Genomic DNA, 27,174 nt, shown 5'->3' on the forward strand with positions numbered 1-27,174 from the left:
GAGAGACACTGTCATATGTGTAGGAGCGGTTCCATCCCCATCAGTTAAATGAACTGATAGTAAAAAGATACAGATTACGAAGAATAACTTTTCTCAGTCTACTCTTAAGTGATAAAGCAGAAGTGATGTTAGTATACATAGTGCATATATCACCTTTGATGGGACAGTGCCTGGCAGAGCCATCAGCTAAAGTATTTCCTAGTTCATCTTAAGGGGTGGGGTTTTTTAAGGTTAACAAAAAAGCCTCATACTCTGCTGATTATGGGGAATACCACAGCAGTACGGGTGCCATATAAATAAATACTGATCACTATGCTTGACATTAGACAAGAGAATTGTATCCCACCATAGCACTGCATGCTGTTTCCTTTGTCAGTTATGAGATACTAGAATTTTTTTGGGGTGGAAGGGATTAAAAGGACAATTTTTTTACCACCAGTGTTTATGAAATACAGATAAATAATTGTGCTAAAGATTCTTAAAACTACTGCGAGCAGGAGGTTTAAGCTGTTTCTACCTTGCACTTCTCTCTCAAGCGAAATTTCCTCAGGTCTGATGTACTAACAGCCATGGGGTATGTATTCTCCCCATTTCACAGATGCAGAAGTGGGTGTAGAGTTGACGTGACCTGCCCTAGATTGCATAGTGAGCATGTGGCAAAGCAAGGAACTCAACTCCCATTTTCCTGAATCTAGTAGGTTTTTGCTTCCAAATGCTAGCAGAAGAAAGGTAAAGACCTGCGAGTCCTGGACTCGCTCAGGGGACTGAACACAGAGTCAGACTCTTTTCTAGGAGCATTGTGTTTGTGTCCTTCACCAGCCAAATTGAGTTGCAAACAAGTCTTCTACAAAGTTGTAAGTAGTTCTAATGTTTTCCCCTCCAAAAACCTATATGCGCTCACCAATGCATCCTGCCACCAGGCATGAGCAAGAGACTAGAGCACTGTCTGGCAGTGGCATGGTGACATGGCAAAGGTGAAGTGATTTCTCCATATACACAAGTACCAACAGCAATTTAGTTTAAGAGTCAGCACGGGTGGTGCTGACACCACTGCTCATGTTTAACTGGTTGTTCACAGGCTAATATTTTCCATTCCAAAGAACCAGCTACTCCCCAATATAAGGGAGAGTAACCCAATTGGGTAACAGGGCATATGAGATTCCAGGTCTGTCATTCATTGTAGGGTTACTATATATTTAATTTTTATGAAGTGACTAATAAGAGCAGGGAAAAACCATTCCCTCCAATAAGAGCCCAGAAAGATACTTCTGCGTGCTTATGAAAGAAAGCTGGCATTCTAAAAACACTTCATGTCCTTCCTTTCCAAAGGAGTTGTTAATGTATTGGAGGGTTTAAGACAAACCCTTAACAGCTAAAAAAACAACAACAAAAAAAACACACACACACACCCCCCACAGTTAAGGGATTTACTGGCTTTTATAGTTTTAGACTTCCACTTCAGGAGGACTGCCGGGGTAGGTTTCACTATATTTCTATTTAATGCAACCCAATAAATCTATCCATCTTAGCACTTTTAATGCACTTACTGATGTACGTGTGTGACCATGAAAACTAGTTTGTTTAGACCTTTAGAGGCCACCTCTACTAGGGAAAAATCTTTTGCTAGCCCTTTGAGCCGACGAGCAATTTACCGATCAAAAGGAAGAGACAGGCTTGCAGAACTATTTATTCTCCCTCCACTTCTGTTTCTACAACATTAAATTTAATTTACAGCTCAATACTGTGCAAAGTGCTTCCAAAGAAATGGCTCTTGCTGCATATTATGGCTGTGGTACTTTTTTTAGTATTCCTCCCTAACAGGACTCCTAAGAACCCCCCACACCAGATATCAAGAGGAAGGAGAAGATGCTAGTCATGAAACAGACAATACTGCTAACATCTCCCTAAAGGAAACAGCCAGAATCCCAGCAACTCCTCCAACTGTTACAGAGAGCAGTTCCCATTGTTTTACCACTTTAATTAAAAAAAAGCAGTTAGTTACGAAATTGCTTCTACAACACAATTTCCTGCTGCCCTGGACAGCACTGCTGCGAAGGCAAGGCCTCCTACACAGGCCAGGCCCTCTAAGTCAGAGCAGTGCCTGTTCCTGTATGGAAAACAGCTGCAACTAGCAAGATTGCCTTTTAATATATAGCTTCAGAAACCATCATCAGGGATCAACACCTCCTCCCACAGCAGCATCAAACTGGAGAGAAGTGATACTAGGTGCCTGGTACCACTATCTATTTGCAACAGACCTTCAAAAGTTTAACATTCCACCTATGCCTTCCATACCCACCCTTTATCCCCTTCCTCCATGTAAACTCCTGAATAGGTTCACTAATAAGTGCCAGAGCATTAGAAAGGAACATCAGTTATTCTCAGTTGTTCAGAGGGGAAGAATAATCCCCCTGCCCTCTTTTAATAACCAGCAGTAAACTAAACAGGGTGGTTTGGTCTGTAGCTACATTATAAGAATGGCAAACAGGAAAATAAATTTAGTCAGGCCAAATTAAGGCTGCATGATAGTATTTCCTACTACATTTGATACAACTGGTACCTAGTGTTCCTTTTTCTCCACTGGTATATAAGCAGACATGGAGTCTCCTTTATCTGAAAGTGCTGCCCCAGAGTCACTTGCCTTATTTATTGATTACTTTACAATAGGCTGACTCATGCCTAGGTGCAGGGATGAAAGAATATGCCCAACTCCCGTACTAATCAAGTGTGCTGTTAGTTAGCTGAAGGGTTCCCCCCTGCTCTGAGGTTCAGAGTTGCTGCAATAGAAAGTGCAAAGGTACTGGGAGAAGAGATTTTACATGTTGTAATCAGTCCAGGGTATTAACAAATGGCCTCCCTGAGTGTTTGTGGGAGACTACTGCATTTTAAAGCCACAATACAAGAAGTTTTTTTAGCATCTAAATATTGTGGGTTATGTGTGTCAGTGTTCTGCACACCCTAACCAGACATTCACTGAAAATTGGTGTGAAGTTTTGCTTCAGTATTTTAAAGAACTGATTTCAGTAAATTTCACATGACTCTTTGCATATGGAGCAAAAAGAATTTTGCAAGTCACAAATTCATCTAACACACATGCTTGTAAGGAAGAGCAAGAATAAGCACTGTTGCTGAATAGGGACAGGGTTGATCCAGCTGATACTCAGCATATCACTTCCTTCAAGCCCAGGATCAGGAATGACCTGAGGTAAGTCATGGATAATTAAGATGGGCCTGTGTTATTCACCTCTTAGTGATGAATGAAGCAGGCACAAATTCAGCTTGGCAAACAAGAGGCAAGTAACAAAGGATGACCAAACCACCATATGACCCAACTCTATATGCTGAGTCAGTCATTGCTGCTTTGACCAGAGAGCCTTTCCCCCTTAGTCTGAAAACAAGTACACCACATTCACATTGTATGTTGGGAATTTAGTGGATCTGTGGACTGGGACTGATCCCACTTTTACAGTCACATGACAGAAGTCAAAGTCAAGCAAGATAATACATTTTACCAGTCTGCATTTTGCTGAGCAGAGGGCTCAAATGGAGGGGAATTCAGTGCAATAATTGGCTAACAAATTTCAGTTGCAAGTTTAGCTCTTTTTATTCACACATGAAAGGAATTACAGTTTCTACAGATGTACCCATTATTCCCAAGTATTTGCTGAATACTTTAGGAAACGAATTCCAACCTGTTTTACTTGCAAGCTATTCAGTTCAACTATGCTATTTCGGATGTGTATACCCTCACATGGTATCATTTGTGATATTCTGACATTCCCTGAAAGGAAGGATAGAATGACACTTCTGGTATGATTTTTTGAATAGAGTAGCTTTATTGAAATTCACTGAACTTGTAGGATTTAACACATGCACATATATCGGATCAGCCAGCTGAGTACTCATGAACAGTTAAGCCACCCCAAGAACCCTGGGAACCTGGCAAGTCAAACTCTGCTATCGTTCACAAAAAGATATTTGCAAGTCATTTTGTATTTGAGTACCTAAAGCGGGGGTGGCTTTCCCAATCAGTTTTGCCCATGGAAAACATTTCATATCAGGCAGCAACTGTTCGTGTGTGTGGGGGGGTTTAAAAATGGATACTGCATAGCAGAGCTTAGGTCCTAGTGTAGCTTGGCATGGAAGGCAGTTGCCCCCTAACTCCCAAAAGAGGGGCAGTTATCTTAACTGAGCCCTTATATCAATGTCCATTGGCCTTGAACAAAAACTACTTTCCATTGCTTTATCACAGTGGTTTTCAACCTTCTTCAGCTGCAGACCCCTAAAAACAAAATTCAGATGGAGGTGCTGACCCCTTTGGAAATGAGACAGTTTGCAGATCCCCAGGGGTCCACAGCCTAAAAACCACTGCTTAATCACAACACAAAAAACTTAATCACTGCTACTGACGCATACCTGTTCCCACACCAATATTTCCCCAGATTCCAGCACTGCCAGTGTAATCATAAATTGCACTAAGCTTTCATGATGCAGATTGTCCACCTGCAAGTTTTAACCTACCAGGTTTTTTACAATACCCACATGAAGCTGGCATTGCTAACCATCTTGCCTATTTCTTCCTCTATTTAGGATGGCAGTTTATACAATTAGGACATTCATGGACCTCATACTCCTGCTTCCATATTTTGATAGCATGCTTTCTGACTTGGGCATTACCAAACCTCAAACCCTTGGGGTACATTCCTTCTCAGATGGCAAGCTCTCCATTTTGTGTATGGACAACCCAAGCTAGAGCCCTACATACTGTGCTTGTAATCTGAGGGACATTAAATATCCCCTAGCGTATCATTTATTCAAGACTCCTTGACTGATTATTTCTTGGGCTACTAAAAAGTCAATCCTTATTGGAGGGAAGAATGCAGGAAGATTGCTACTCCTCAAGAGCACAGGATATAACACTATTGGTTTGATTTATAGGCTTCACACCTCCTGTGACATTAAGGCTACTGGATTCAAGTTATCACTATGTCCATTTCAGACTAGGCTATTCCTGGAGAAAACTCTGCTCTATAAAAAAAGGGAAACTTATATGTTGTCTGATTTTCTCATGGACAGTTTGGAATAAAAAGTTAAATAGAATACCAGGCTACATTTATGAAGTCCTTTCACCCATACAAAATTTGAATTCCTTTAGGAGTCACACACCCCCCCAATCAATACACCCACCAGGGAAAAGCAGCCACTTCCGGGGTGGAAATTTCCAGATTAACAGCATATTGCAATACTACAGAGTTTAGGACAGGAAATTAAGTATACCACATAATAGAAATTGTATGGGGAAGCTATTCATAATGTGGCAAAGCCATAAGAGGAGTCCAAAGCTGCTAAAGAGGACTTTAATAATATCAAAAGGAGATCTCTGTAGAGAATACAGAGGCCCAGGACACCATGATCAGGGTGAAATTCTACCCTCCCCCCCCCAAAACCCACATGTGTTTAAGGGGTAGACATTTCTCACAGCTACATATTAATTCTAAGCCTGGCTGGAAATATGAACTATCCTGGCTCTGCCACTTTACATATTCCAGGTCCAGTAGCTTGCCAGAGGGACACGAAGTCCCACAAGTAGAGGGCACCGGGTGCTCCTGCTTACCACAGGCCCTACAAGGAATGTTAAGGATAAGCCACTCCACCCCTACCTGTTGCACCAGGGATACTTACAGACATCTGGCTTCTTTTTGAGTGCCAGCCCTTCCCTCTCAAACTTCCCTGTGTTTGTGTGAAGCTGGACCTAGGTCATATGAAAGGGCTTGCAATTGCTGAAGGGATTACATTTAATTAAACCAAGCCCCCTTCCAGCAATCTTAAAGGGGCTTTTCATATTCCTAAGCTAATCAGGGAACAGAACACCAGCAGGCAGGCACACTCAGGGTTCCAAGCATAACCCTGCCACATTGCAACCTGGAGGAAAAAGATTAACTCTCCAGATGGCCACCCAGAAAAGCCTGCTGCATCCATGTTTTGTTTCTCCATTTAACTTTCACACACTAGGCCTCTCTACTTCTACTCTTAGAGACCTTGGGCTCTATGGACAGGGCACCAGACTAGGTTGGTAGATGCATTCCATCCCCAGATTTGCCATCAGCTTACTGTGTGACTTTGGAGGAGTTTGCCTCTGGGTCTCATCATTCCTGTTTTATAGAAGTATTAGCTATTTGCCCACTTTTCTAATGCACCTTAATATCTATGATCACTGTAGAAGTGGTATATCCCTTACAGTCATTCATTACCTTTTACTGCAGCTCATGATGGGAACTCCCTGTTACTCATGGACTCCCCCCTCCCCCCAACCACTTTAGCTCCTTGTCTTTAGTATCTGCACTAATATTACAAGATTTAGCTTCTTTGCCCCATACAGGCTTAAACAGCTTCAGGGAGAAATTAAATGGACATTAAAAACTTAAAGGATTGTCGTCTAAAGTTAACTTTGTTTTAGATTTCACACCCCCATGAGAACCACTATAATTGAAAGAAAGAAACAGATTGTTTTTGTTACACATTTGATAGTGTTATTTCTAGGTCAGTTTTGTCATTCATCTACGTACAGGTTCAATTTAAAAAATACTTTAACTCTTTTTGAAACCAGATTTCAAGTGGACTGTATCCCTGCACCAACACTCTAGTTATGGAGTGTGTTGAGACACTTGTGTTCTGTGTGTACAGCACAGAAGAGTTTTAGTACAGGAGAATTTGGGAAACAGATTTTTAGAGATATTTAGGTACCTAAAGACAGATACCTGTCAATGGGAGTTAAGCACTAAGTGGTTTGGGAAATCCCACTAGACACCTGCTTCTTTAGCTGCCTAAATACTTTACAAAAAACTTTCAGACTGACTACTTTATGCAAGCAGCAAGTGTCAAAGAAGACAGCTCTTGTACCATGTAAAATTAAACCAACATGATTGAGAACCTTAAGAAAAGGTCAGTCTGAGATTTCTTAAATCTGAAATTAAGATTGCAGTGACAATATCATCTGTCATTAAAATAAAACTACACCTCAGAAGACAGAAGTTTATGGGAAGAAATATCAGAAAGAACATTTCACCCCAATAATAAAGTCTTATCCAAAAGGACAGCCTACAAAAAGGACTAGAGGCTGGTCTTCAGGCCACAGGATGGAGAAGCAGCAGGAACAGATGGAACACAAGGTCACAGTGGCCCGAGCCCTTTCAGAAAAGCTTCCCTTAGGTCATTGAAGGATTGGTCTAAATATCAGGTGCAGTCAACCAGCACCCAGGAAGATAAGCAGCACCAAGGTGCCAAGTCCAGTGAGAGCTAAACAGAAACCCTTCAAATCTTCAGCTGCTGGTCCTTTGCACAAGAGCAGGAGTGACGATCTCAACCAGCCACTGAAGCCAGTGGAGAGCTAGGATTCATCCAATATGGCAACTGAATGTCAGGCACACTCAAGTGTGATATTCCAACAGCAGAAAGTTTAAAAAAAAACCACACATTTTCAATGGACAACTGAGAAAAAGCCGAGCCCCTCACCACTGTGGCTTATATAGAAAGCTGTCTGCAGCACTGATCCTTCATCTCAAAAAAGGGGATTTCAGAGTTTGAGGAGATTCAGAGATGGACCATGAAAGGCATTAACGGACTGGAGAAACTTGTATGAAGAGATCTGAAATAGGTGGGATGTTCATCTTTTAAGGAGAGCCAAGTGGGGACATGACAGAAGTTAAGAAAATAATGAACAACGTAGAGAAGGCAGACTAGGAGCTTCTATTCTCCCAGTCTCAGAACATTCAATGAAATTAGAATAAAGGAGATACTTTTCCACACACACACAGCATAATTAGACTGTGGAAATCATTGCCACATGTCACCGACTTGCAAGATTCCACAAAGAGACAGGACTTGACATTTACATGGTAACAAGAATATCTAGAATTATAATTAGTTTGCAGGAAGCTGTCGGAAGTCTCTTGCTTCAGGGGTTAAGCCAATCCCTAGCTATTAGGAGACTACTTAGTGCAGTGGTCCCCAATGCAGTGCCCACGGGAGCCATGGCGCCCGCTGGGGCATTTGTGCGCGCCCGCCTAGCGACACTGTGTGAAAAGTAGTGCCCAGCAAGGGAGAGAAGCTGCTGCCCCACACCTGCCGGGGACAGAGAACTCTGGGGCTGCAGGTGCAGGTGTTCTCTGTTCCCGGTAGGCACAGGGCCACAGATTCTCTCGGCACTGCCCAGAACTGCCAAAGTGCAAAAAACCCCCACCAAAAAACAAACACACACACACACACACCCACCCACCCCCCACCTCCCCACCCCAGCTTCGACTCTCCCGCCCCAAGAATGGCTGGAATGCCGCCCCTTAGCACGTGACGCCCCAGGCACGTGCTTGCTCTGCTGGTGCCTGGAGCTGGCCCTGTAGGTGAGCATTCTTCCGCTGCACTGATAACTGCAGTTTTCTTGTGCTTGGTGATTTATTTATAACATTTTGCCCCAAAATGGAGTGGTTCAAATAAAAGACAACGTACGTATTATTTCAACGCAGAGTGGGAAGAATCCTACTGTTTTATTGAAAATAAAGGGAAGCGTGTTTGCTTATTGTGCGGTGGTACTGTTGCAGTGCTGGGAAAAAAAAACGTTGAATGCCATTTCCAAACTAATCACTGCTCTTTTGACATTAGCAATCCACTTAAATCTGAGTTGAGAAAGAAAAAAAAAAAAACCAACTCAATCTGCCCAGCAATCTGTTTTCATTAGACAAGTGCTACTATTGCTTCCTTTAAAATTGCTCATCTGCTTGCAAAGAAAAACCCCTTTCAAGATGGTGAATTGTTGAAGGAAGCATTTTTGACTGGTGCTGGCTGATTGCCTGTTTCAAGGATTTCCTAACAAGTGTGAGATTTCGTCGGCAATACAAAAGACTTGCAGTTAAAAGTATTGCCTATGAAAGGGTGAACAAAGGGTGAGGACATCTATAATTTATTCAAATCATACGCAATAGCAATATCAATTAGTATGCCACGACACAAGGTGTCTGCAATCATCACTGATGGGGTACCAGCAATGATGGGCAGCGCCAATGGATTCATTGCACTCTGCAGGAAAAATTAATCCTCTCTGAACTTTGTCTTATTGCATTATCCACCAAGAAGCTTTGTGCATTTAAGTTCTTTCTTTTCAACACATCATGAATGTAGTTATTAAAATAATTATCTCTATTCGAGAGAAACCTTTGCAACATCGACTTAAGGCCCTGTTGGAAGAGGTTGATTATAAACAATCTTGCACACAGAAGTACGATGGCTGAGCAAAGGGAAAGTTCTTGCATGTTTTTTAAGCCTAATTGAAGATATCAAAGAAATTCTGGAGTCCACAAATCAGAACTTTGAGCAACTAGAAGACTCCAACTGGTTAATGGACTTGGCTTTTCTTGCCGACATCACTGACAAATTGAACATTTTAGATCTTGAGCTCCAGGGGAAAAAAAAAAAAAAAAGACAAACATGGCTCAAATGATAGGTTCTGTAAAATCATTCAAAGCAAAACTGATCTTGTGGATGTCACATATGAAGACGAAGTCTCCCGTACATTTCCCAAGTATGAAGAAATGGTATGAGACAGTGACTTTAACCCATCACCATTTGTTATCCACATTTAAACACTTCTGGAACAATTTGAAAAGAGATTTAAACAGTTCACCATCATTGAGCCTGTAGTTGCCTCTCTTGTGAATCCTTTTACTTGCCAAATGGAGATAACAGAAATGGCTACATCAATTGTGAGTCTCATTCAAGAAAGAACAGAAGATGTGGAACTGGAGATTTTGGACCTTCAGAATGACATTGTTCTAAAATCCTGCGCAACAGATGAAAAAACTTTTGGAATCTGGCTGACCAAAAAAAGTTTCCTGTCTTAAAAAAGAAGTAGCATCCGAAATAAGATTTTGGTTACACTTATCTATGCGAAGTTCTGTTTTCAACAATGAACATCATAAAATCAAAATGCAGATCTCGGCTTACAGATGCCCATTCTGACAATTGCTTACAAATGAGAATATCATCCTACTCTCCCAGCTACAAAAAATTGGCTGAAGAAATGCACTGCGAAAAAATCAGACTTTATTAGAAAAACCTCACGAATTAATGATACCTCTTTTCTATTAAGTGCTGATAAGTGTGTATGATTAACTTGTGTTTAACTTTTTTCGTTTGTTTATTGTAATCTAGATACAAGTAACAATACAAAGAATATTTTTTAATTAACCATAACTGGCTATGTTAAAGAATAATAAATATTTGGACCAGCAGTTCAACGATGTTTTATATATAGGACTGAAATATTACTAGCCTCACTTTCTGCTACAGCTAGTCTAAATTTTTCCAAAAACTGTCCAATCAAAAAATAAAAAAATTTTAAAATAGGAAAACTGTTTCTATTTTGTAAAAAATCCTTAATTTTTCTTGCAGGTAGATAAAAAAAGACCAAATTCACATGGTAAGGTGAAAGAGTAAATGACAAATAATTTAATTAATACCTTTTACATGTAAAATTACCTTTATCTTACGGATTCATGTATTATTCAATATTAAATGATGTTTTTTGTATTATTTAATGTACAAATACAAAATAAGCCTTGAAAAATTGTTGGCACCGCCACACTCTGAAAACATGAATGTGCTATTGGCCACAGAAAGGTTGGGGGCCACTGACCTAGTGTATGTGTTGGGGAGGAACATCTGCCTGATTCAGAGAAAGGTGTATGAACCTTGTACTGTAACATCTAGTTTGACCAGTGCTGGAGACAGGATACTGTTCTGGATCTAGTATGGCAATTCCTGGTGTTTAGCACAGAACATTATAGTCTTAAGAGTAATATGTTGCAACATGCAGTGTCAAATATAAAGGGAAGGGTAACCACCTTTCTGTATACAGTGCTACAAAATCCCTCCTGGCCAGAGGCAAAACCCTTTCACCTGTAAAGGGTTAAGAAGCTAAGGTAACCTGGCTGGCACCTGACCCAAAATGACCAATGAGGGGACAAGATACTTTCAAATGGGGGGGGGGGGGGGAAGAGAAGACACACAAAGGGGTCTGTCTGTGTGATGCTTTTGCTGGGAACAGATCAGAAATGCAAGCCTTCCAACTCCTGTTAAATTAGTAAGTAATCTAGCTAGTAAATGCGTTAGATTTTCTTGTTTAATGGCTGGTAAAATAAGCTGTGCTGGAGGGAATGTATACTCCTGTTTTTGTCTCTTTGTAACTTAAGGTTTTGCCTAGAGGGATTCTCTGTTTTGAATCTGATTACCCTGTAAGGTATTTACCATCCTGATTTTACAGAGGTGATTCTTTTACCTTTTCTTTAATTAAAATTCTTTTAAGAACTTGATTTTTCATTGTTCTTAAGATCCCAGGATTTGGGTCTGTGTTCACCTGTACCAATTGGTGAGGATTCTTATCAAGCCTTCCCCAGGAAAGGGGGTGTAGGGCTTGGGGGGGGGGGTAGACGTCTCCAAGTGGTCTCTTTCCCTGTTTTGTTTAATATACAGGGTGGCGGCAGCATACTGTTCAAGGACAATGCAAAGTTCGTACCTTGGGGGAAGTTTTTAACCTAAGCTGGTAAGGATAAGCTTACGGGGTTTTCATGCAGGTCCCCACATCTGTACCCTAGAGTTTAGAGTGGGGAAGGAACCTTGACAACAGCATTACAGTTAATTATTAGCATATATGCACTCCTATAACAGCGTTCCCTAAAGTTAATTAAAAAAAATTAGTGGCAGTGCTCAGCCACCTTAGTCTGCACTTTATGGCTGAATCCAACTCCAGAGACCAGTAAGTATGTAAATTTGACAACATCCAGTCAGGTAGAGTCTTCAAATAAGTAATTGATGGTGCATGTAAAGGAATGGGACTTGCTTTCTACCTAGCAGAACTAGATCAGAAGCCAGGTTGGTCAGATACATCAGAAGACTAGGAGGGCTGGGAAACTCAGCACCACTCATCTTCCAAAAAGGGATACATGGCCACTGGTAACTACTATATCCATTAAAGCCATTAATGCTCCAGTTAGAGATAGCTACACAGAGCAGCTGCTGGAGGTAGAGGATCACTAAGTTTTTAAATGAACTAAAATGCAATTTAACCATTTGATTTGCAGATTCCCAGGATACCATGAAGTTGGCTTTTGACTTCAACTGTCTGTCCTTGCTGCAAGCTGCACCTTTAAAGCAACTGCCAAAGCACTGAGTAGTTGAGAGAATGGTGGGGCCAGCCCACTATAGCAGGAAGTGAACCATATCCGCCTCAGCAAAGCTCAAGAACTTATGACTGTATCTGAAGACAATCTACTTGAAGAAGTGATCTGAGAAAGAGGGGTGGGGGAGGGGAAAGGAGAGGGCTGAAGGGAAGTGAACATGCAAATCAGGCAACCACCACCACAGGGTGTGAAATTCTCTTGCTTCTGCAGTGGAACTCAGTGGGGCGTTGTCAACATTAAGGGTCTGTGGCCCCACAATTTATAGCAACAATAAAGTATGTATGACATTCGCATGTCATTGTTCTTTATAGTTGGAGTGTCCTGGCCATTGAAATGAGGGCTACAGATGTTTGCTAGAAGACTAGGTCACCTGTACTAGGTGTCTATTTAACATGAATGGCTTTCTGGACTGCTGCATTCCACTTAGGCCACACAATCTGGAGTACCAACATTGGCTGCTGGGTGCAGAGAGAAAGAACTCTCTGCCTTATCCAACAGACTGGTGGCTGAGACTACACCCATTTCAGTTTCAAGGATCTCTCCATTTTCAATTCTGAACAGTTGCACAGGATCTACTGCCAACTGTCTACAGGTGGGGGGGGGGGCTTCTTATATCCAGTCTGTAGTGTTTTACAACACCACTCCTCTCCAGCCTCTGCACATGACTGGCCATCTTCTAGATCAGGGGTTGGCAACCTTTCAGAAGTGGTGTGCCGAGTCTTCATTTATTCACTTAAATTTAAGGTTTCGCGTGCCAGTAATACATTTTAATGTTTTTTAGAAGGTCTTTAAGTCTAATATATTATATAACTAAACTATTGTCATATGTAAACAAAGTTTTCAAAATGTTTAAGAAGCTTCATTTAAAATTAAAATGCTGATCTTACGCCGCTGGCCCACTCAGCCCGCTGCCAGCCTGGGGTTCTGTTCACCTAGGCTGGCAGCAGGCTGAACGGGGCCTGCAGCTGGGACCCCAGCTGACAAGGGGCTGGTAGCCAGAACCCCAGACTGGCAGTGGGCTGAGCGGCCAGGACCCCAGACTGGCAGCGGGCTGAGCGGTTCAGCCTGCTGCCGGTCTGGGGTTCAGTCTGCCAGCTCCTGCCAGCCAGGGTTCCAGCTGCCAGCCCTGCTCAGCCTGATGCTGGTCTGGGATCCTGGCCCTGCCCACAGAGTGGGTACCTACCTTCTCCCTGGTTCTAGCCCATTCTCTTCCTCTCTCTCTGCACGGAGCTGAGGGTGGGAGTGCACGGAGCACAGGGCTGGGGGTTGGGGTGCAGGGTCTGGCCAGGAGCTAGAATGAGGGAGGGGGCTCAGGGTTGGGGCAGGAGGTTTGGGTGTGGAGTGCTTACCTGGGCAGCTCCCATTTGGTGCTAGAGGTGCAGGTGGGAATGTGGGGGGGATGTGGGGTGCAGGAGCTCCTGTTTGGTGCTCAGGGTGGGGGTGGAAATGTGGGGGTACTGGAGTCAGGCAGGGGGCTGGGAGTGTGGGTGCTCCCAGCCCCCTGCCCAGAGTGGCTCATGGCAGGGGGCTGGAGGGGATATGCCCTCACTCCACCCCCCTTTCCCAAGGCCCTGTCCCTACTTCTCTGCCTCCTCCCCAGAGCAGCGAGCCCACTGCAGCTCTTCTCCTGCTCCAGCGCAAGGGCCATCAGCTGATTGGCAGCAGGGAGAGGAGGGGCAGGAACACAACACACTGGGGGGAAGAGGGGAGCTTGCAGCTGGCAAGACCAAGCTTCTTCACCCTGCCCGGGGGGGCACCAGAGAAGAGCGGGCCAGGGCAGGCAGGATTTTTAATGGCACGCTGTGGCCTGCAGGGGTCCTAGCCTGGGTTCAGCAGCAGGCTGAGTGGGGCTGGCGGCTGGGACCCAGCAGGCAGCAGCATGCCATTAAAAAAAATTTGCTCACATGCTGTCTTTGGCACATGTGCCATAGCTTGCCAACCCCTGTTCTAGATTTTAGTGCAACTCCAATCCTGCCTTAGCATTCTAGGTTGTCCTAGGGGAAAAAGTTTCCTTATTTAACCTTCTAAAATGCCCCCCCCCCATTGTATTATAAGGTAAAAGCCCAAAATATATGTATGGCAATCATTGAAAACACCCTGAAAAGATCCTTTGCCAAGGTAGTCCAGTCTCCAATCCCCTACAGCAATACTTTGCATTATGTGAGGACAAGGTGCTCCTCTGAGTCAGAACTCACTAACAGCACTTCAGCAGATTTTAACCTGCAGAATTTGTTCTGTAGTGGCTGATATCATTGTATGTGCCTTTCCCACCTTAGGTTTGTCAAGACACTGGTTTGCAGTTAAACTGCTAATCAAAGAGGCTCCTTGGAAGTTTTCATTCTTCGCGTGAGACACCCCTATGGCCCCCTTTTCAACCCCCCAGGGGCCTCAGACAGAAATACTGATTACTTTGGAGAGGGAAGAGTGTCTATTCCCTTTTTAATATTTATTTCTTCACAGCAATTTTTATAGCCTTAAGACATTTGTAACAATTGTCATCTGGGATCAAGTCTGTTCCACACCATGTAGCTGAGGCAAAACTACACCTCCCTCACCTTGGGACACCCTACATCAGAGCAACTAGAAATAGGCAAGTGCAGACAAGGGAAGAATTCCCATTTCATTGGCAAAATGCAGTCCTTGGTCTTGAAGATGGTTTACAGATGCCTCCAGCCTGACCCTCTTCCTCTTTGGACAGAAGAATCCACAGCAAGTAAAGACTCTTACACCAATATCCACCATGTAACCATCCATATTAGATGTTCCTAGAACTAATCAATCTACACAAAGTGATTATTTCTACTTTGGTTCATTGTGATAGGTATGTGTAAACAGGGGGACATGGTATTTGAATGAGTTTCCTTCCTCCTATCTTTTTGCCAAGAACTTGGATTAGCAAGAGTGGAGACATGCAAAGAGGCAAGGATCCAAACTTAAATGTTCCCAGTATGACCGTCCATCTTTTGGTGCAATAATCTTATTCTGCATTTGCAATTACTAAATGATACTCCAGATTGGGCATTCCTGTGTTACCAATTACCACAGCTCCCCTCACCAGTAGAAAATTGTATCTGTTTTCTCTACTTATTGCCATCTCAACACAGGACTGAGAGCAGGGATTTGAATTCTATTCCCATGACTTGTGGGTTGGGAATAGGCATTTATGCTCTTAGCACTCCAGTACTTGCTCTCCCACCTCCATCTGCAAGATGTGAATAGCACTTACCTCAGAGGTGTTGCAAGATGCTCCGAACACACAATATTCTGTTACTGATGATTAAGTCACACAGTGCAGCACCTTTGGAAGAACTCTAAGGGCTGCAGCTAACAAGTGTTTATAAAGCAGATCACCCTGTCATTAGTTACCCTGATAATGATGACTTGTATCAGTACTCCCAAAACAGTGACTATCCTTCTACTAGCTGAAGTCTTTGTTAGAAGAGCAACCTGGGATGCATCTGATGAAGTGAGCTGTAGCTCACGAAAGCTTATGCTCAAATAAATTGGTTAGTCTAAGGTGTCACAAGTACTCCTTTTCTTTTTGTGACTACAGACTAACAGCTGCTACTCTGAAACCTGGGATAGTCTCCCAAGTTTTCACTCATGTGACCAAAAGTTAAGGCAAAACATTTATGTTCCAGCAGCACTGCCAACTTCCCAACCCAGGGTCTTTATCCTGGAAAGCTATTCACACCACAGGGCATTTAACCCCTTTTTGCTAGTTCTTCCCCCGCCCCCAGCGCCCACCTACCAGATCCTGTGAAGAAGTTTACTCCACCCTCAGAGATGAAAAGCAAAATACCTCTCTGCAGACACTGCCATCTTGAGAGGCAGATATCCATAGGTTATTCCCTAACTGACCTCTCCATCACAGCAGCACAACCACACCCAAGCTGGGCTTTCTTAAAACAATTAAGAGGAAGCTAATGGAAGATGCAAGTCTTCAGTTGTAGGCACTCAGCACCTATGACAATCAGACCCCTAGAATCTTGATTAGGCTCAGTTTTGTGTTGTTGGGCAAGTCTTTCCTGCACCCCCTCCAAAGATATCCATGGCCACTGTTAAAGCAAATCGGCATCTTACCTGCTAAACATTATATGTATTTAAATCAAAGTTTCTGGATTTTTGCAGTAGGCTCCAACATGTGAAGACCATCTGAATGCAAAGTTTCTTAATGAAACAAGAATGCCCTACATTGGCAATAGCCAGACTGTGGTATGGGTGACTAAGGCTTCAGGTATGTCCACCATCCCAGTCCAATGAGCAGTCAAGAATGCTTGGGGTTGTGTTAAAGACCATTTTAAAGCCAGGGGTGGGGGGAGGAGGAAGCTTCCCTCATTCATCCCACCCAATTAAAGACAGGTTTCTTTGCACTCATGCTTCAGTAACACTGTTTTTTCCATTGATACGGATATACAAGTGTCAAAGCTATGGTAATGTGGCTTTATGACAACACAAAGCCTAACAGGGAGCACCACAAGAAGAGCATCTACCTCAACATTTATTAATTAGTTCTCAGCAAGTGAAAGGGGAGTTTCAGACGACATTTACAACTCTGGGGATATTACCTATTTAATAGTAAAATCCCCAATGACTATGTTCCTTTCAGGAACGAGGAGGACATGTAGATTCTGTTGTGTCAGGGGTAAAGCATGGTCATTTGGTTTTAGCCCCAGCAGGGGGACTTGCCCCTTTCAACAGGTTACAAGCAAAATCAGTTGAGGGTAACTGAATTTATTGCATTTAGTTTGTCTGGATATGCCAATTCTGCGGTTAAATGGCAAAAATTGCCTCCTAACCAACCAAGTGATACAGGATTAACCACTTCTTGCAGTCATAAGCTGTGTTTCAACAGTGGCCACTGGCTAGTCAGCTAGGAAGGACACAAGCAGTTCCCCACCCCCTTAATTGAAGGGGGAGGGGGAGAAAAAAAAAAAAGGAACTGCAAACTAAGAACACTAAGCCAGAAAGAAAAATATTATGGGTGGATCAAGTAATAGTCAAGTCCAGATATTTATGGCAGCATTTATTGCCAAAGTCAAATCCTCTATTTTTGCCACTTCCTCTCTCATAAATAGAATCTTCATGCACACTCCCTTTGCTTTCCTGTGATAAAGTTTGTCTGAAGTTCCTGTGCCACTAGGGTTTGAAACTAAGCTCTTAAAAGAATTGCTTTACAGAATGTGGACAGACCAACTACTTGGGTGACTTGCAGAAACGAACAAGCTTTATCAGCCAAAAAACCCAGAAGGGGTGCAAACATCAGGATCTGGAAAGAGGACATTTCCCCTCACCACATGTTCAACATGAGGCTCAGGAGAGCCAAATCCAGCTTGAAGTAGTTGCCATCATTTGTCCCCTTCCATATTTGTAATGAGAGACAACTGTCTGAAAACAGAACAGATCTGGGTTTTTGGTGACATATGCATGCTGGGAATATACACAACTGTGTGCTTAGTATGGCCCTTGGACTAAGTAGTAAGAGCTGTACTTTCAGGGCACAAGATTACGGCCAGGGACATGGCCTATGTGAAGTCACATACAAGGCTTCCTGCCTCTTAGGCAAGAGCCAGTCACGAAAGGACCTGGGAATGGGAAGGGGCTCTTTGCGCCTGTCAGATGGAAGCTTTGACAGGGCCCCTGCAGGGCACAGGAGCTACCTATGAAATCCTGGAAGAAGGGCTGACACCAGGGACACAGCAGCTACACCAGACCCTGAGCGACAGCATAAGTGTTTTGGGTTGCATCACGCTGTTTTGAATCCGTTTCTAAAGTAATCAGGAGCCCTGAGGAAAAACTGAACTGTGCCGTTTGGGGCATGATTTTACCTTCCCAGATGGGGGAGTGAAAAGGAGCTTGGCACAGCAGTTTACAGTACTTGCTGATTGGGATAGATGCATAATAGTGGTCTCTGCTGACGCTATCCAAGCTAGACATAGCCACTCCAAGGAGATTTATATCTTGGATCACAGAGAGGGTCATCTTCCATTTATGCGACCCAGTTCTCAGAAAAGATCACAAAGGAAGCTGGTGTGCCTGAAGAGCCATTATTGTCCACCACACTGCATGATCATACTGTGTACTTCCCAGTCAATTCTCATTACAAATCAGAGTAATTCCCTCATGTACACTGAGCATGCTGCTTAAGTGGATGTGCTTTAGTAAGAGCTAGGATCAAAATGCAGGGAAGACAAAAAATGGCTAAAGTAAACACTAGGCAAATCTCTTCAGATGCCCTTAAGCAGCCACTAATTAAATATTTTTGAATGTTATTTTTCTATTTAAGTCGTCTCCTCAAAACTTCCCTCCAGTTAATTAGGGGCATTCCATTTGCTTTGTTGATCTAGTGTATCATATACTCTCTCCATATCTAAGATGGCATACATTTCAAACAAGCCTACTAGATCACTAGAGACTCCCAAATTTCAACCTGGATTCAGTCAAACTAAGATTTCAGGATCCTAGTTTACTGCTCAGTGGGCCTCTGGCCAAATCACAACAGTAAACTATGAGCAGCTCATAAGCATGTGTTCTGATCTTGCCTATCAAGATCAAGGCAGGCTTGTAAGGTTTTGAAGACTGAAGTGCGTTGATGTGTGGAGACGAGTCCCACAGCACCCACCAATACTATGCTTTATTATACTGGATGGCTAATTTCAGCTTCATAAGCTAAAAAAATCCAAAAATTGAGGAAAAAACTTCTCTAGTTGCAAAACTCCAAAACTTTTAGGAGAGAAAAAAATACATATGTGCATAAAATGTACACTCAGAAGCTTTCACAGGTTTGGGGTGGAGGGGGAGCACACCATCCCTTCCTATATAATTCTACAGGGTTTGTGTAAACCACCTTTTACAAAAAGTTTTCACCTAGTTAAATCTCTTGATAAACAGAGGCAGTCACTTCTGGCAAGTCAGTTGTATTTTATGGTCTTTGTAGCTCAACAGTTGAGGACAACGGCCAGTACCAGACATCTAAATCAGTGCCTGGGTGAGGCACACCAAGTACTTGTGCAGTTTCTCAGTATGCACTAGAATTGTCCAGTAGCCAGATCTCTAGGAACTATGAACACATTTACTCACTGTGGGAGTATGCCTGTCCAGTCTATGAGGCATATCTCCAGATTTGTCTGCAGTGAGACCTAAAGTAAAGCTGTTGATCATTCTGAGATTCTCAGAATCTACTTAATCTCGAGAGAGAGAGAGAGAGAGAGAACTTAAATCTAACTTGGTTTCTTTTAGGGTCTCATATTCAGGAGGAGCGAGTCAGTCCATTCAGGATGTGGCTCCATCCAAGGCAGGATTTCACTGAAGTCCCAGGAAGCACAGGGGTTTTTTGTTGCTATTTAATTTTTTTTTTTAAAGTTTCCCCATCTTCATTTGCCTCCCACCCCACCCATTAACTGAATGTTGTATAATTCCAGAGTTATTTATGGTTTAATAAAACTGATTTGCAATACCAAACCTACTTTTATAGGTTAGTGCCTGCCCACATATTAGGAAGATTGTCAAATGTTTGCGTGGTTGTAACTACATTGAGACAGTCACATTGGTGCAAGCCTCTAATCTAGGCAACCACAGCAATGCAAGAATGAGACTTCACTGGTAGAGTACTCTAGTAAATTACCAGAGTAAGGGGCATTGGTACAGCACTAAAAAAAGCCCACCACCACCACACCCCGACTGGTGTAGCTACAAAATACGACATATGCTCCTAAGTTATTTTCCAAAATAAAGCTTTCTAAAGGTATTCTGGTTTCATGCAAGAAACTTTCCAAGAACATTGAAAATGGAGCCACAATCAGACTTGAGAGGTATTCATATGCCCCTTGAAACATGCAAGGCCCAGTTTTCAGAAGATGGCAAGATTTGGGCATTTTAAGTAGCATCTGGATGCTCAGATCACTTAGATGCATAAAGTGCCCATTTAGAAGGGCTTTTAAAAAAAGCCCAGATTCTGGATTATAAAACTTATTAGAATGCCCACATTTGAAGAGCAGGCCCTCAGTACATCACCATACAATTATGCAGTCTTTGAATGACAGGAGAAAGATCAGGAGAGAGGTTACACTGATGTTTAAATATAGATGATCTGCCACCATATTAGGCCAGAATAGCCAAAAGTAGTTATACCTTCCCCAACAATTAATAAAAATATCCCTTTGACTATTTCAGTTATAGGAGTATTATGTTTCCCACTTTAATAAAAAAGTTCTGGGGACTAGAAGTGTAAAGAGGGATGTGAATATTGAAACAGTGCTCCTGCTTAATACAATCCATTACCAGCTGTTATGACTTGAGCATTGTACAGAGGAGTGCTGGTGGGCAGCTTTCTGTCAAAAGAAAGCTGGAGAACTAGGAAGTAAGCACCAAAAACACTTGAAACTTACAGGCATTGTACAGGGTTTGCAAGACTCTTAGCATCCCCACACTCTGGAAAATCAGAATGCAAGGACTTTAAGTCAAAATTTGGTAACATTTAAGAAACACTGAACTACAACCCATTTTTTGAAACAAGTTTGAAATAAATAAGCAGGGTTATTAGCTTTTGGTTAAGTAGTGGGTAGAAGTGGGGGAAGACTGATTAGATCTATTCCCTCTCCCTGCCAGTGCAGGGTTGCTCGCTACAGTAAATCTGCTACTATTTTCCACTCAATCTCTTTAAAGAAATTCACTCCTCCCCCAGGAAATTCCCAGCCATCACTACTGTAAACAATGGGGATCCCAATAAAGGGATCCACCTGCCAGTGGACACACTACAGCAATTTTAAATACTAGCCTCTACAGCTAGGTTTCAATGTAACAGAAGATTGGATATCCACTTCTCCCTAGCAGTTGGCTTAAACAGCTGTATAGTGCAAGCTTAGAAGGGAAAGAAAACTTGCTCTTATAAAGACAGGTACAATGGGAAGAGGTTGTATCACTTTAGTCACTGAAAGTTCTGTAACTAATAGTAGACTAAAAATTTCCCTTCCTACCTTCCTCTGAATTGTGGCGAGAGCCTAATTTTGATCAAAGGCTCAGGGGTTACTTAAAATAATACAAAGTGGGCATGGTTTGGGAGGATGGTGTGGCACTATAACGGGCTCTACAACAAAATGTTGCTGTAATCTGAGAACTGCTCTAACATTTCTGTAGAATGTCTCAGAAAATACAAGTAGGCTAGAATTGAAGATAATGGGACAGTTATGATGGAGAAGAGTTTTGAACATTGACAAAGCTACTTTCCCCTTCAGGTCTGATTTGTCACTGTAGGCAAGAGAACCTTCGAGTTCCCTTCTGGGAGCATACAAATCAGGCTACCACCCCACTTCCCAAATGCCTTTTTCTACAGGCAACATGAACTACTTAGTGCCTTGACGTACAGACAATGTGGAATTCAGGGCAATACTTGAAGTTTGTAATCCACAGGTCTACATGCTTAGTAATATTTCAGAGGTTCCTCAGACCCACCCAAGAGCATTAGCTGGCATCCTTACCCCATGCTGGAAGAAGATTAGTCACCCAGTGCTGTCCTAGAGGAGACAAGGATCAGTCCAGCTGGGTGAAGAGGTGCCAAGAACCCCAGGGAAGTGTTGGAGGCACCTTTTAAAGACCAGGTAGATTCCCCCCCCCCCCCACCACCACCACCCCCCTTTTAAAATGGAGTTATAAAATGTGACTAGTTAAAGTGGAGCTCATGACACTTAAGAACTGTGGTGACTGCAACATTGCCCATCACCCCACTCAGAGAGTGATATACACACACCCCCTTCCCTTTTGGTAGTATCTTTGCAAAAAGAGTTACAGCACAATACCCAGAAGTTGATGGTCACTATAAAAGTCTCTCCCACAAAGAGGAGGGCTGAGACTGTTCCAAAACCCCTCCATGGGTGGGGGAGAGAAGAGCTCTTTTCCCCCCACAACCACCTATAACTTCTTAGTCAGTTGGGATGGGGCCCTGAAGGGAAATCCAGAACCAAAGCTAGTACAGACAATAAGTGGGGGAAAGCACCTGCTGCATGAGTCATTGTGAAGTCTCATGTTCATTCACTGTATTTGAACGAACAACGCAACTTTTAAAGCAAGACAGATTTTGAATGGGTTTAGACAGAACGCACAGCAAGCACATGCTACAGTATCACACAGGCACTCTCCATCTTAAAAACAAAGTAACAGCCTCCACAGCCAAAAGGTCTGCATCGCTTCCAGAACAGTACAGGCCTATGCTTCTCCAATCAAGAGCCATGCTGATCACTGCTTTAGCATTATGTAAAGATTCCAAAGTTTTTGCTATTAAAATGCCTTTCAGCCACCTAGGAAAGCAGGTACCCTGGGGTCTAGATTAACCCTCCAGACTGGGAGTCAGGATTTCTGCACACCTAGAAGTAAGGGGCTCCTTTTCAATGTAGAGCATGCAGCTTTAACCACGCGATTGCACTAAAAGTCAGTGCAAGCTGCACTGCTAAAACCCTGTACTACTCTGGGAACAATCCTAGAGGGAAGTGGAAACTGAAACATGTACAGATTTATCAGCTCAGTGTTTCAAAGCCCACAGTGATCAGAGCTAGTGATTTAAAAAAAAAAAAAAAAAAAAAGACGAATTTGAGCTCAACTCGCAGGTTAAAGCAAGTCTAGCAAGCCTCATCTTTGTCTCCACTTGTCAAAGTTAGACCTGTTACTCCAACCTCCAACAAGGGATGTGGGAGCTCAAGACTGAGCCCTGGCCTACCCCTAAAATTTAGATCCACCTAGCTACATTGCTGGAGGGAGGGGGTGCAGGTTCTGAAAAATTCAGAACCAAGCACCACTGTGAATTAACTATGTAGTACTGGCTAGTCAACAGAAGACTTCATCTGTCAACCTAGCTACTGCCACTTAGGTGGCTGGATTACCTACAGTGACAGAAAAATCCCATCCATGGATGTAGGAAGTATCCACTCTATGGCACAATAGCTACAGCACTGCAACAGTGTTTGGAGTGCAGACCTGTCCAAAGAAAATGAATTGGATAGCAGAGGCAGCCTGCTCAGTATCTGGCTATTTCCAATGAAAGCTAATTCCTTAATTTACTTCATACCAACAAAACCAAAAAAGTTATTCAAAAAAATCAGAACTCACCATGCTAGACTAGGGGCAAACAGTACCCTTTCTAGGCCATAATCAAAAAAGCTTATATTAAAGAACATGAAGGCTTGATAAAGTTGAGCTCTATAAGTAAAGAAATAGTAATGTTAGAATAAAGGCTGTGCATGCAAACCTATGAGTATGCAGGCACTGAAGCCCTTGCTTCTTTCAGACACCTTGCACTTAACTGGAACTATTAAGTCCTGAAAATCAGCAAGGAACAACAACAACAACAACTAGTGCACCTACCAAGGTTTGTTTTGTTTTAAAAAGCATACACCAGAGTTTGATATATGAATACATGCTACAGTCCTCCCCCACCCCTTTATTATTAAATGTCCTAAAGGACTTGGGGGGAGGGATAGCTCAGTGGTTTGAGCATTGGCCTGCTAAACCCAGGGTTGCGAGTTCAATCCTTGAGGGGGCCATTTAAGGATCTGGGGCAAAAATTGGGGATTGGTCCTGCTTTGAGCAGGGGGTTGGACTAGATGACCTCCTGAGGTCCCTTCCAACCCTGAGATTCTATGATGCTATGACTTTTGTTAAAAAGTTACTCTATCCCTAAGCCATGGATGATTTTCAAACTCCCAACAGGGCCAAATCAAAAACCATTCCAATTAAAACCCTGAAGAGACATCTCCAAGGCAATTCTCTGCTAAATGTTGACTCTCTCCAACCATTCTGGTACTTGACCTGTTTAAAGAGGCTGCTTATCATAGCAATGCTAGCCCAGCTTTCCTCCAGTCTTCCACGCGCAGAGTCCTATCCACATGCAGGTATCAAGCTAGGAACATTTCATCCCCAACAGTTGATATTCAGAAACTTGCAAGTAACTGAAAGAGGGCAGTTGGAGAGAAATGGTTAGGCACCCTGAAGTATATTTCACTAGAGTTTGTAAACACTACAGCAGTAGCATTAAGTCAAAACCCATGTCCTAGTATCAGTTTAGGGGTATTGGGAGAAGGGGTTGCACATGTGTGCACAGCACCAAGTTTACTTTGCTCACGGTCACTGGCACAAGCTTCCTGTTTGGCAGAGTGTGGCCACTTGAGTATTTGTCATCCCTTTCAGAAAAAGGAAATATTTCAACTGGAATGAAGACCACCTTTCATACTTATTTTTACATACAGAAGCAAAATGCAGCTCCTAAGAGAAGAGTAAGAAACACTCTCCATTTGTAAGTCAAACCTACTTGCTGAGTGGTTTTATGCTCATGACTAGTGAAGCTAGTTTATCGTTGTGCAATTAAATTTAAGAACTCCACACCGGAATGTTTAAGTCATACAGAAGACAAATTCAACTTGTTTCACTGTAGGCATAAGGAGACCACCACCAAAGAGCTGAGACCAGTAGCTACAGGTTGCCCCTGAACAAGATGCACTGGTCCTTACTGACAGAATAAGCTATGTTTGGTTAACACCCATACAAAGAGCAAAATATAGTACCAATTCAGAAGGCTAAACATTATGTTTGTTAAAGCCAAAGTAACCCACACAGATAGGGGAGAGCTTGAAACATTGCAAGGATTGTGTGTCAAATTTCCTCATCTTAGTGATTTAGCATTGGTCAGTTATTTGCCATATTCAAAAAAATGTGGAGTATCTCAATCATTTCCAGTGTAAAGACAGAGTTTTGGGGTCTGAGTAAAGAGTGGAGTTTGTTAGTATTTCACCTCATCTTTGGTTGATTATGCTACAAACAGCATTTGGTCATTTGTCTAGTTATATTTTTATGTTATAGGAGAGGCACTTGTAACTCAGGACAGGCACTTTAGCACACATGTTATAGAGCTAAAGGAAAAAAGGAACTTTTTCCTAAGAGTTATGAAAAAATCCTAATCCAATCCTATGTTTGGACATGGGGGCATGCAAATTGATGCACTATTTCTGATAGGACCTGCTTGAGGATGTACTTGAGATAAGTGAAGTGCCAAACGTTATTAGTGCCAAGCCATAAGAGACAGTGAGGTGTACAAGACATTACAATCCTTCCCTCTTTCAGCATTACTTAGCTGCAGTAACTGTAGAAAAACTGACACTCACACCACAGTAACTGGTACTACACCATGCGATAAACCAGATAGATGCCACGAAGACTCACAGACACCAATTCAAGAATTATAGGTTGAAATACGGAACTCCCAGTTTATGTTCTTGAACAGCTCACTGAAAAGTAAAAGCAATATGCTTTTAAAGATGAACATCCAAAACTGACAGCACATTGTAAGGCATATGGGCCACGTGACAGCATGCTTCAGCTTAAAAAGGATACTTGTTTGTAAGTCTCCATACTTCTTAGAAAATAAGTTCAGGTTTTTCATGTTACTGATACCATCATAACTCAGCTAAAAAGAAAATATTACTCCCTGCTCATCAAGAGTTTGCCTGATGGCATTAACAGCTGCAAGATAAACCTAGAGTACTGAACTGTGGCCTTAACAGGTAAGAATATTTACAGTTCACAATCAGCCTCCACAAGCAAGTCTGTGTAACCCTCAAATCAATCATCTGAGACATTCATATTTGCAGGATTGCAGTATGATTTCTACCATTTTCCAGTCTTAATGGGATACCAGTCCTTTGACAACATCCTTTGTGGAGCGGTCTTAAAGGCCAATACTTTCTCTAATCTAAAACAAGCAAAGCTGATCAAGTTATATAGTCACAAATGACTATTCATCATCCTTCTGTTCATGCATTGAGCCAGATTACTAGGAATGTTATTTGTAAGTATTCACTGAATAGTTTATGTAAACAAGTTTCACCCTGTTTGCAAACTGTTCACTAACTGATTTGCTGTGTGTGTTGTCACTTAACTGATACAATAAAAGCTTCTGCTCCCTGACTGGATGACAATTATCCTACAAAAACAAACAGACCCATTTCACTGCTTTTGGTGAATATATTAGGGAATTACTTTGGGAATTATTTTACCAGCCCTGTGAAGCTCATCAGGTGGGTCATGAGTCCTTCAGGACACACAGCAAAGCTACTGGATTAAGCTATGTTCCAATTACAGGGTTGACACAAAAATCTAATCAATTACACATCATATCTTCAGAAGCTATAAGACTCGTAATGTGCACAAATCTAATAATTTCCTCTCACCTCACCCAATCCATTTTGGAAACATGTTACATAATACTGCCCACCCAGCCTCAAACTTGCTGTTCCCTTAGTGCAGGAGTGCCCCATACATGGGGCACCAGAGCATTTCATAAGAGCCAGAGCCTGCTTCAACACCATATACTAATCGCAGATTCATTAGCTTTTTGTCATGTTTACATCATTTTTGTTTACACAAGTGTAAACAGACTACTGTACATATAAACAGCCTAATACATATGAAACAAGCTGAACTGAATATAAATCAATACAGGTGACTTTAAAAATCTTATTAAAATATGTGGAATCTGTTTGGCCCACACAAGGTTGTGCTTAGGTTTGTGCAAACCTCCTGTGTAACAAGGTTGGGCACCATTGCCTTAGTGGAAATCCAGTCACATGTGTTGTAGTCAAAAATGGCTCTTTGAAAGGGAAACACCAGATTTAATGCCTGGTTTTCAAATCCTTACAACTGCTACAGCAGGCACTATTTATAAACCGTAGTAAGTGTGAAGTGAGTCCTTAAACTGCTGCTAGCAAATAGTGAGATTAATGCAATTTTCTTTTAAGTGAACACCTGTCTGCACAACCAGTGAGCCTTACTGTCTCAGTAGGTAGCTTACTGTTGCCATCCAAACAGTTTTACAAATCCAAACTCTGCAGAATTCACATCAATCTAAAGTCAGTCCAGACTGCTTTTTTAATCTATTTTCTTGACAAACCTGGACTAAACCTCTTTG

General features: G+C 42.4%; 1 protein-coding gene across 2 annotated transcripts in view; it reads right to left on the bottom strand.

Moving 5' to 3' along the window:
* The window catches only part of MSN (moesin), a 73,138-nt gene that overhangs the window by 34,032 nt on the left and 11,932 nt on the right, over positions 1-27,174 (bottom strand). Inside the window, exon 1 of one of the 2 annotated variants that reach the window (XM_074962385.1) lies at positions 5,683-5,703. The exons of the other annotated variant lie outside the window; for it this stretch is intronic. Coding sequence (XP_074818486.1) covers positions 5,683-5,688 — 6 coding nt within the window. The 5' untranslated portion in view covers positions 5,689-5,703. Of the gene's footprint in view, positions 1-5,682; positions 5,704-27,174 lie in introns of those variants that run through there. 2 annotated transcript variants of the gene reach the window in all.

The sequence above is a fragment of the Natator depressus genome, chromosome 9 (genome assembly GCF_965152275.1).
Source record: "Natator depressus isolate rNatDep1 chromosome 9, rNatDep2.hap1, whole genome shotgun sequence".
NCBI classification, from domain to species: Eukaryota; Metazoa; Chordata; order Testudines; family Cheloniidae; genus Natator; species Natator depressus.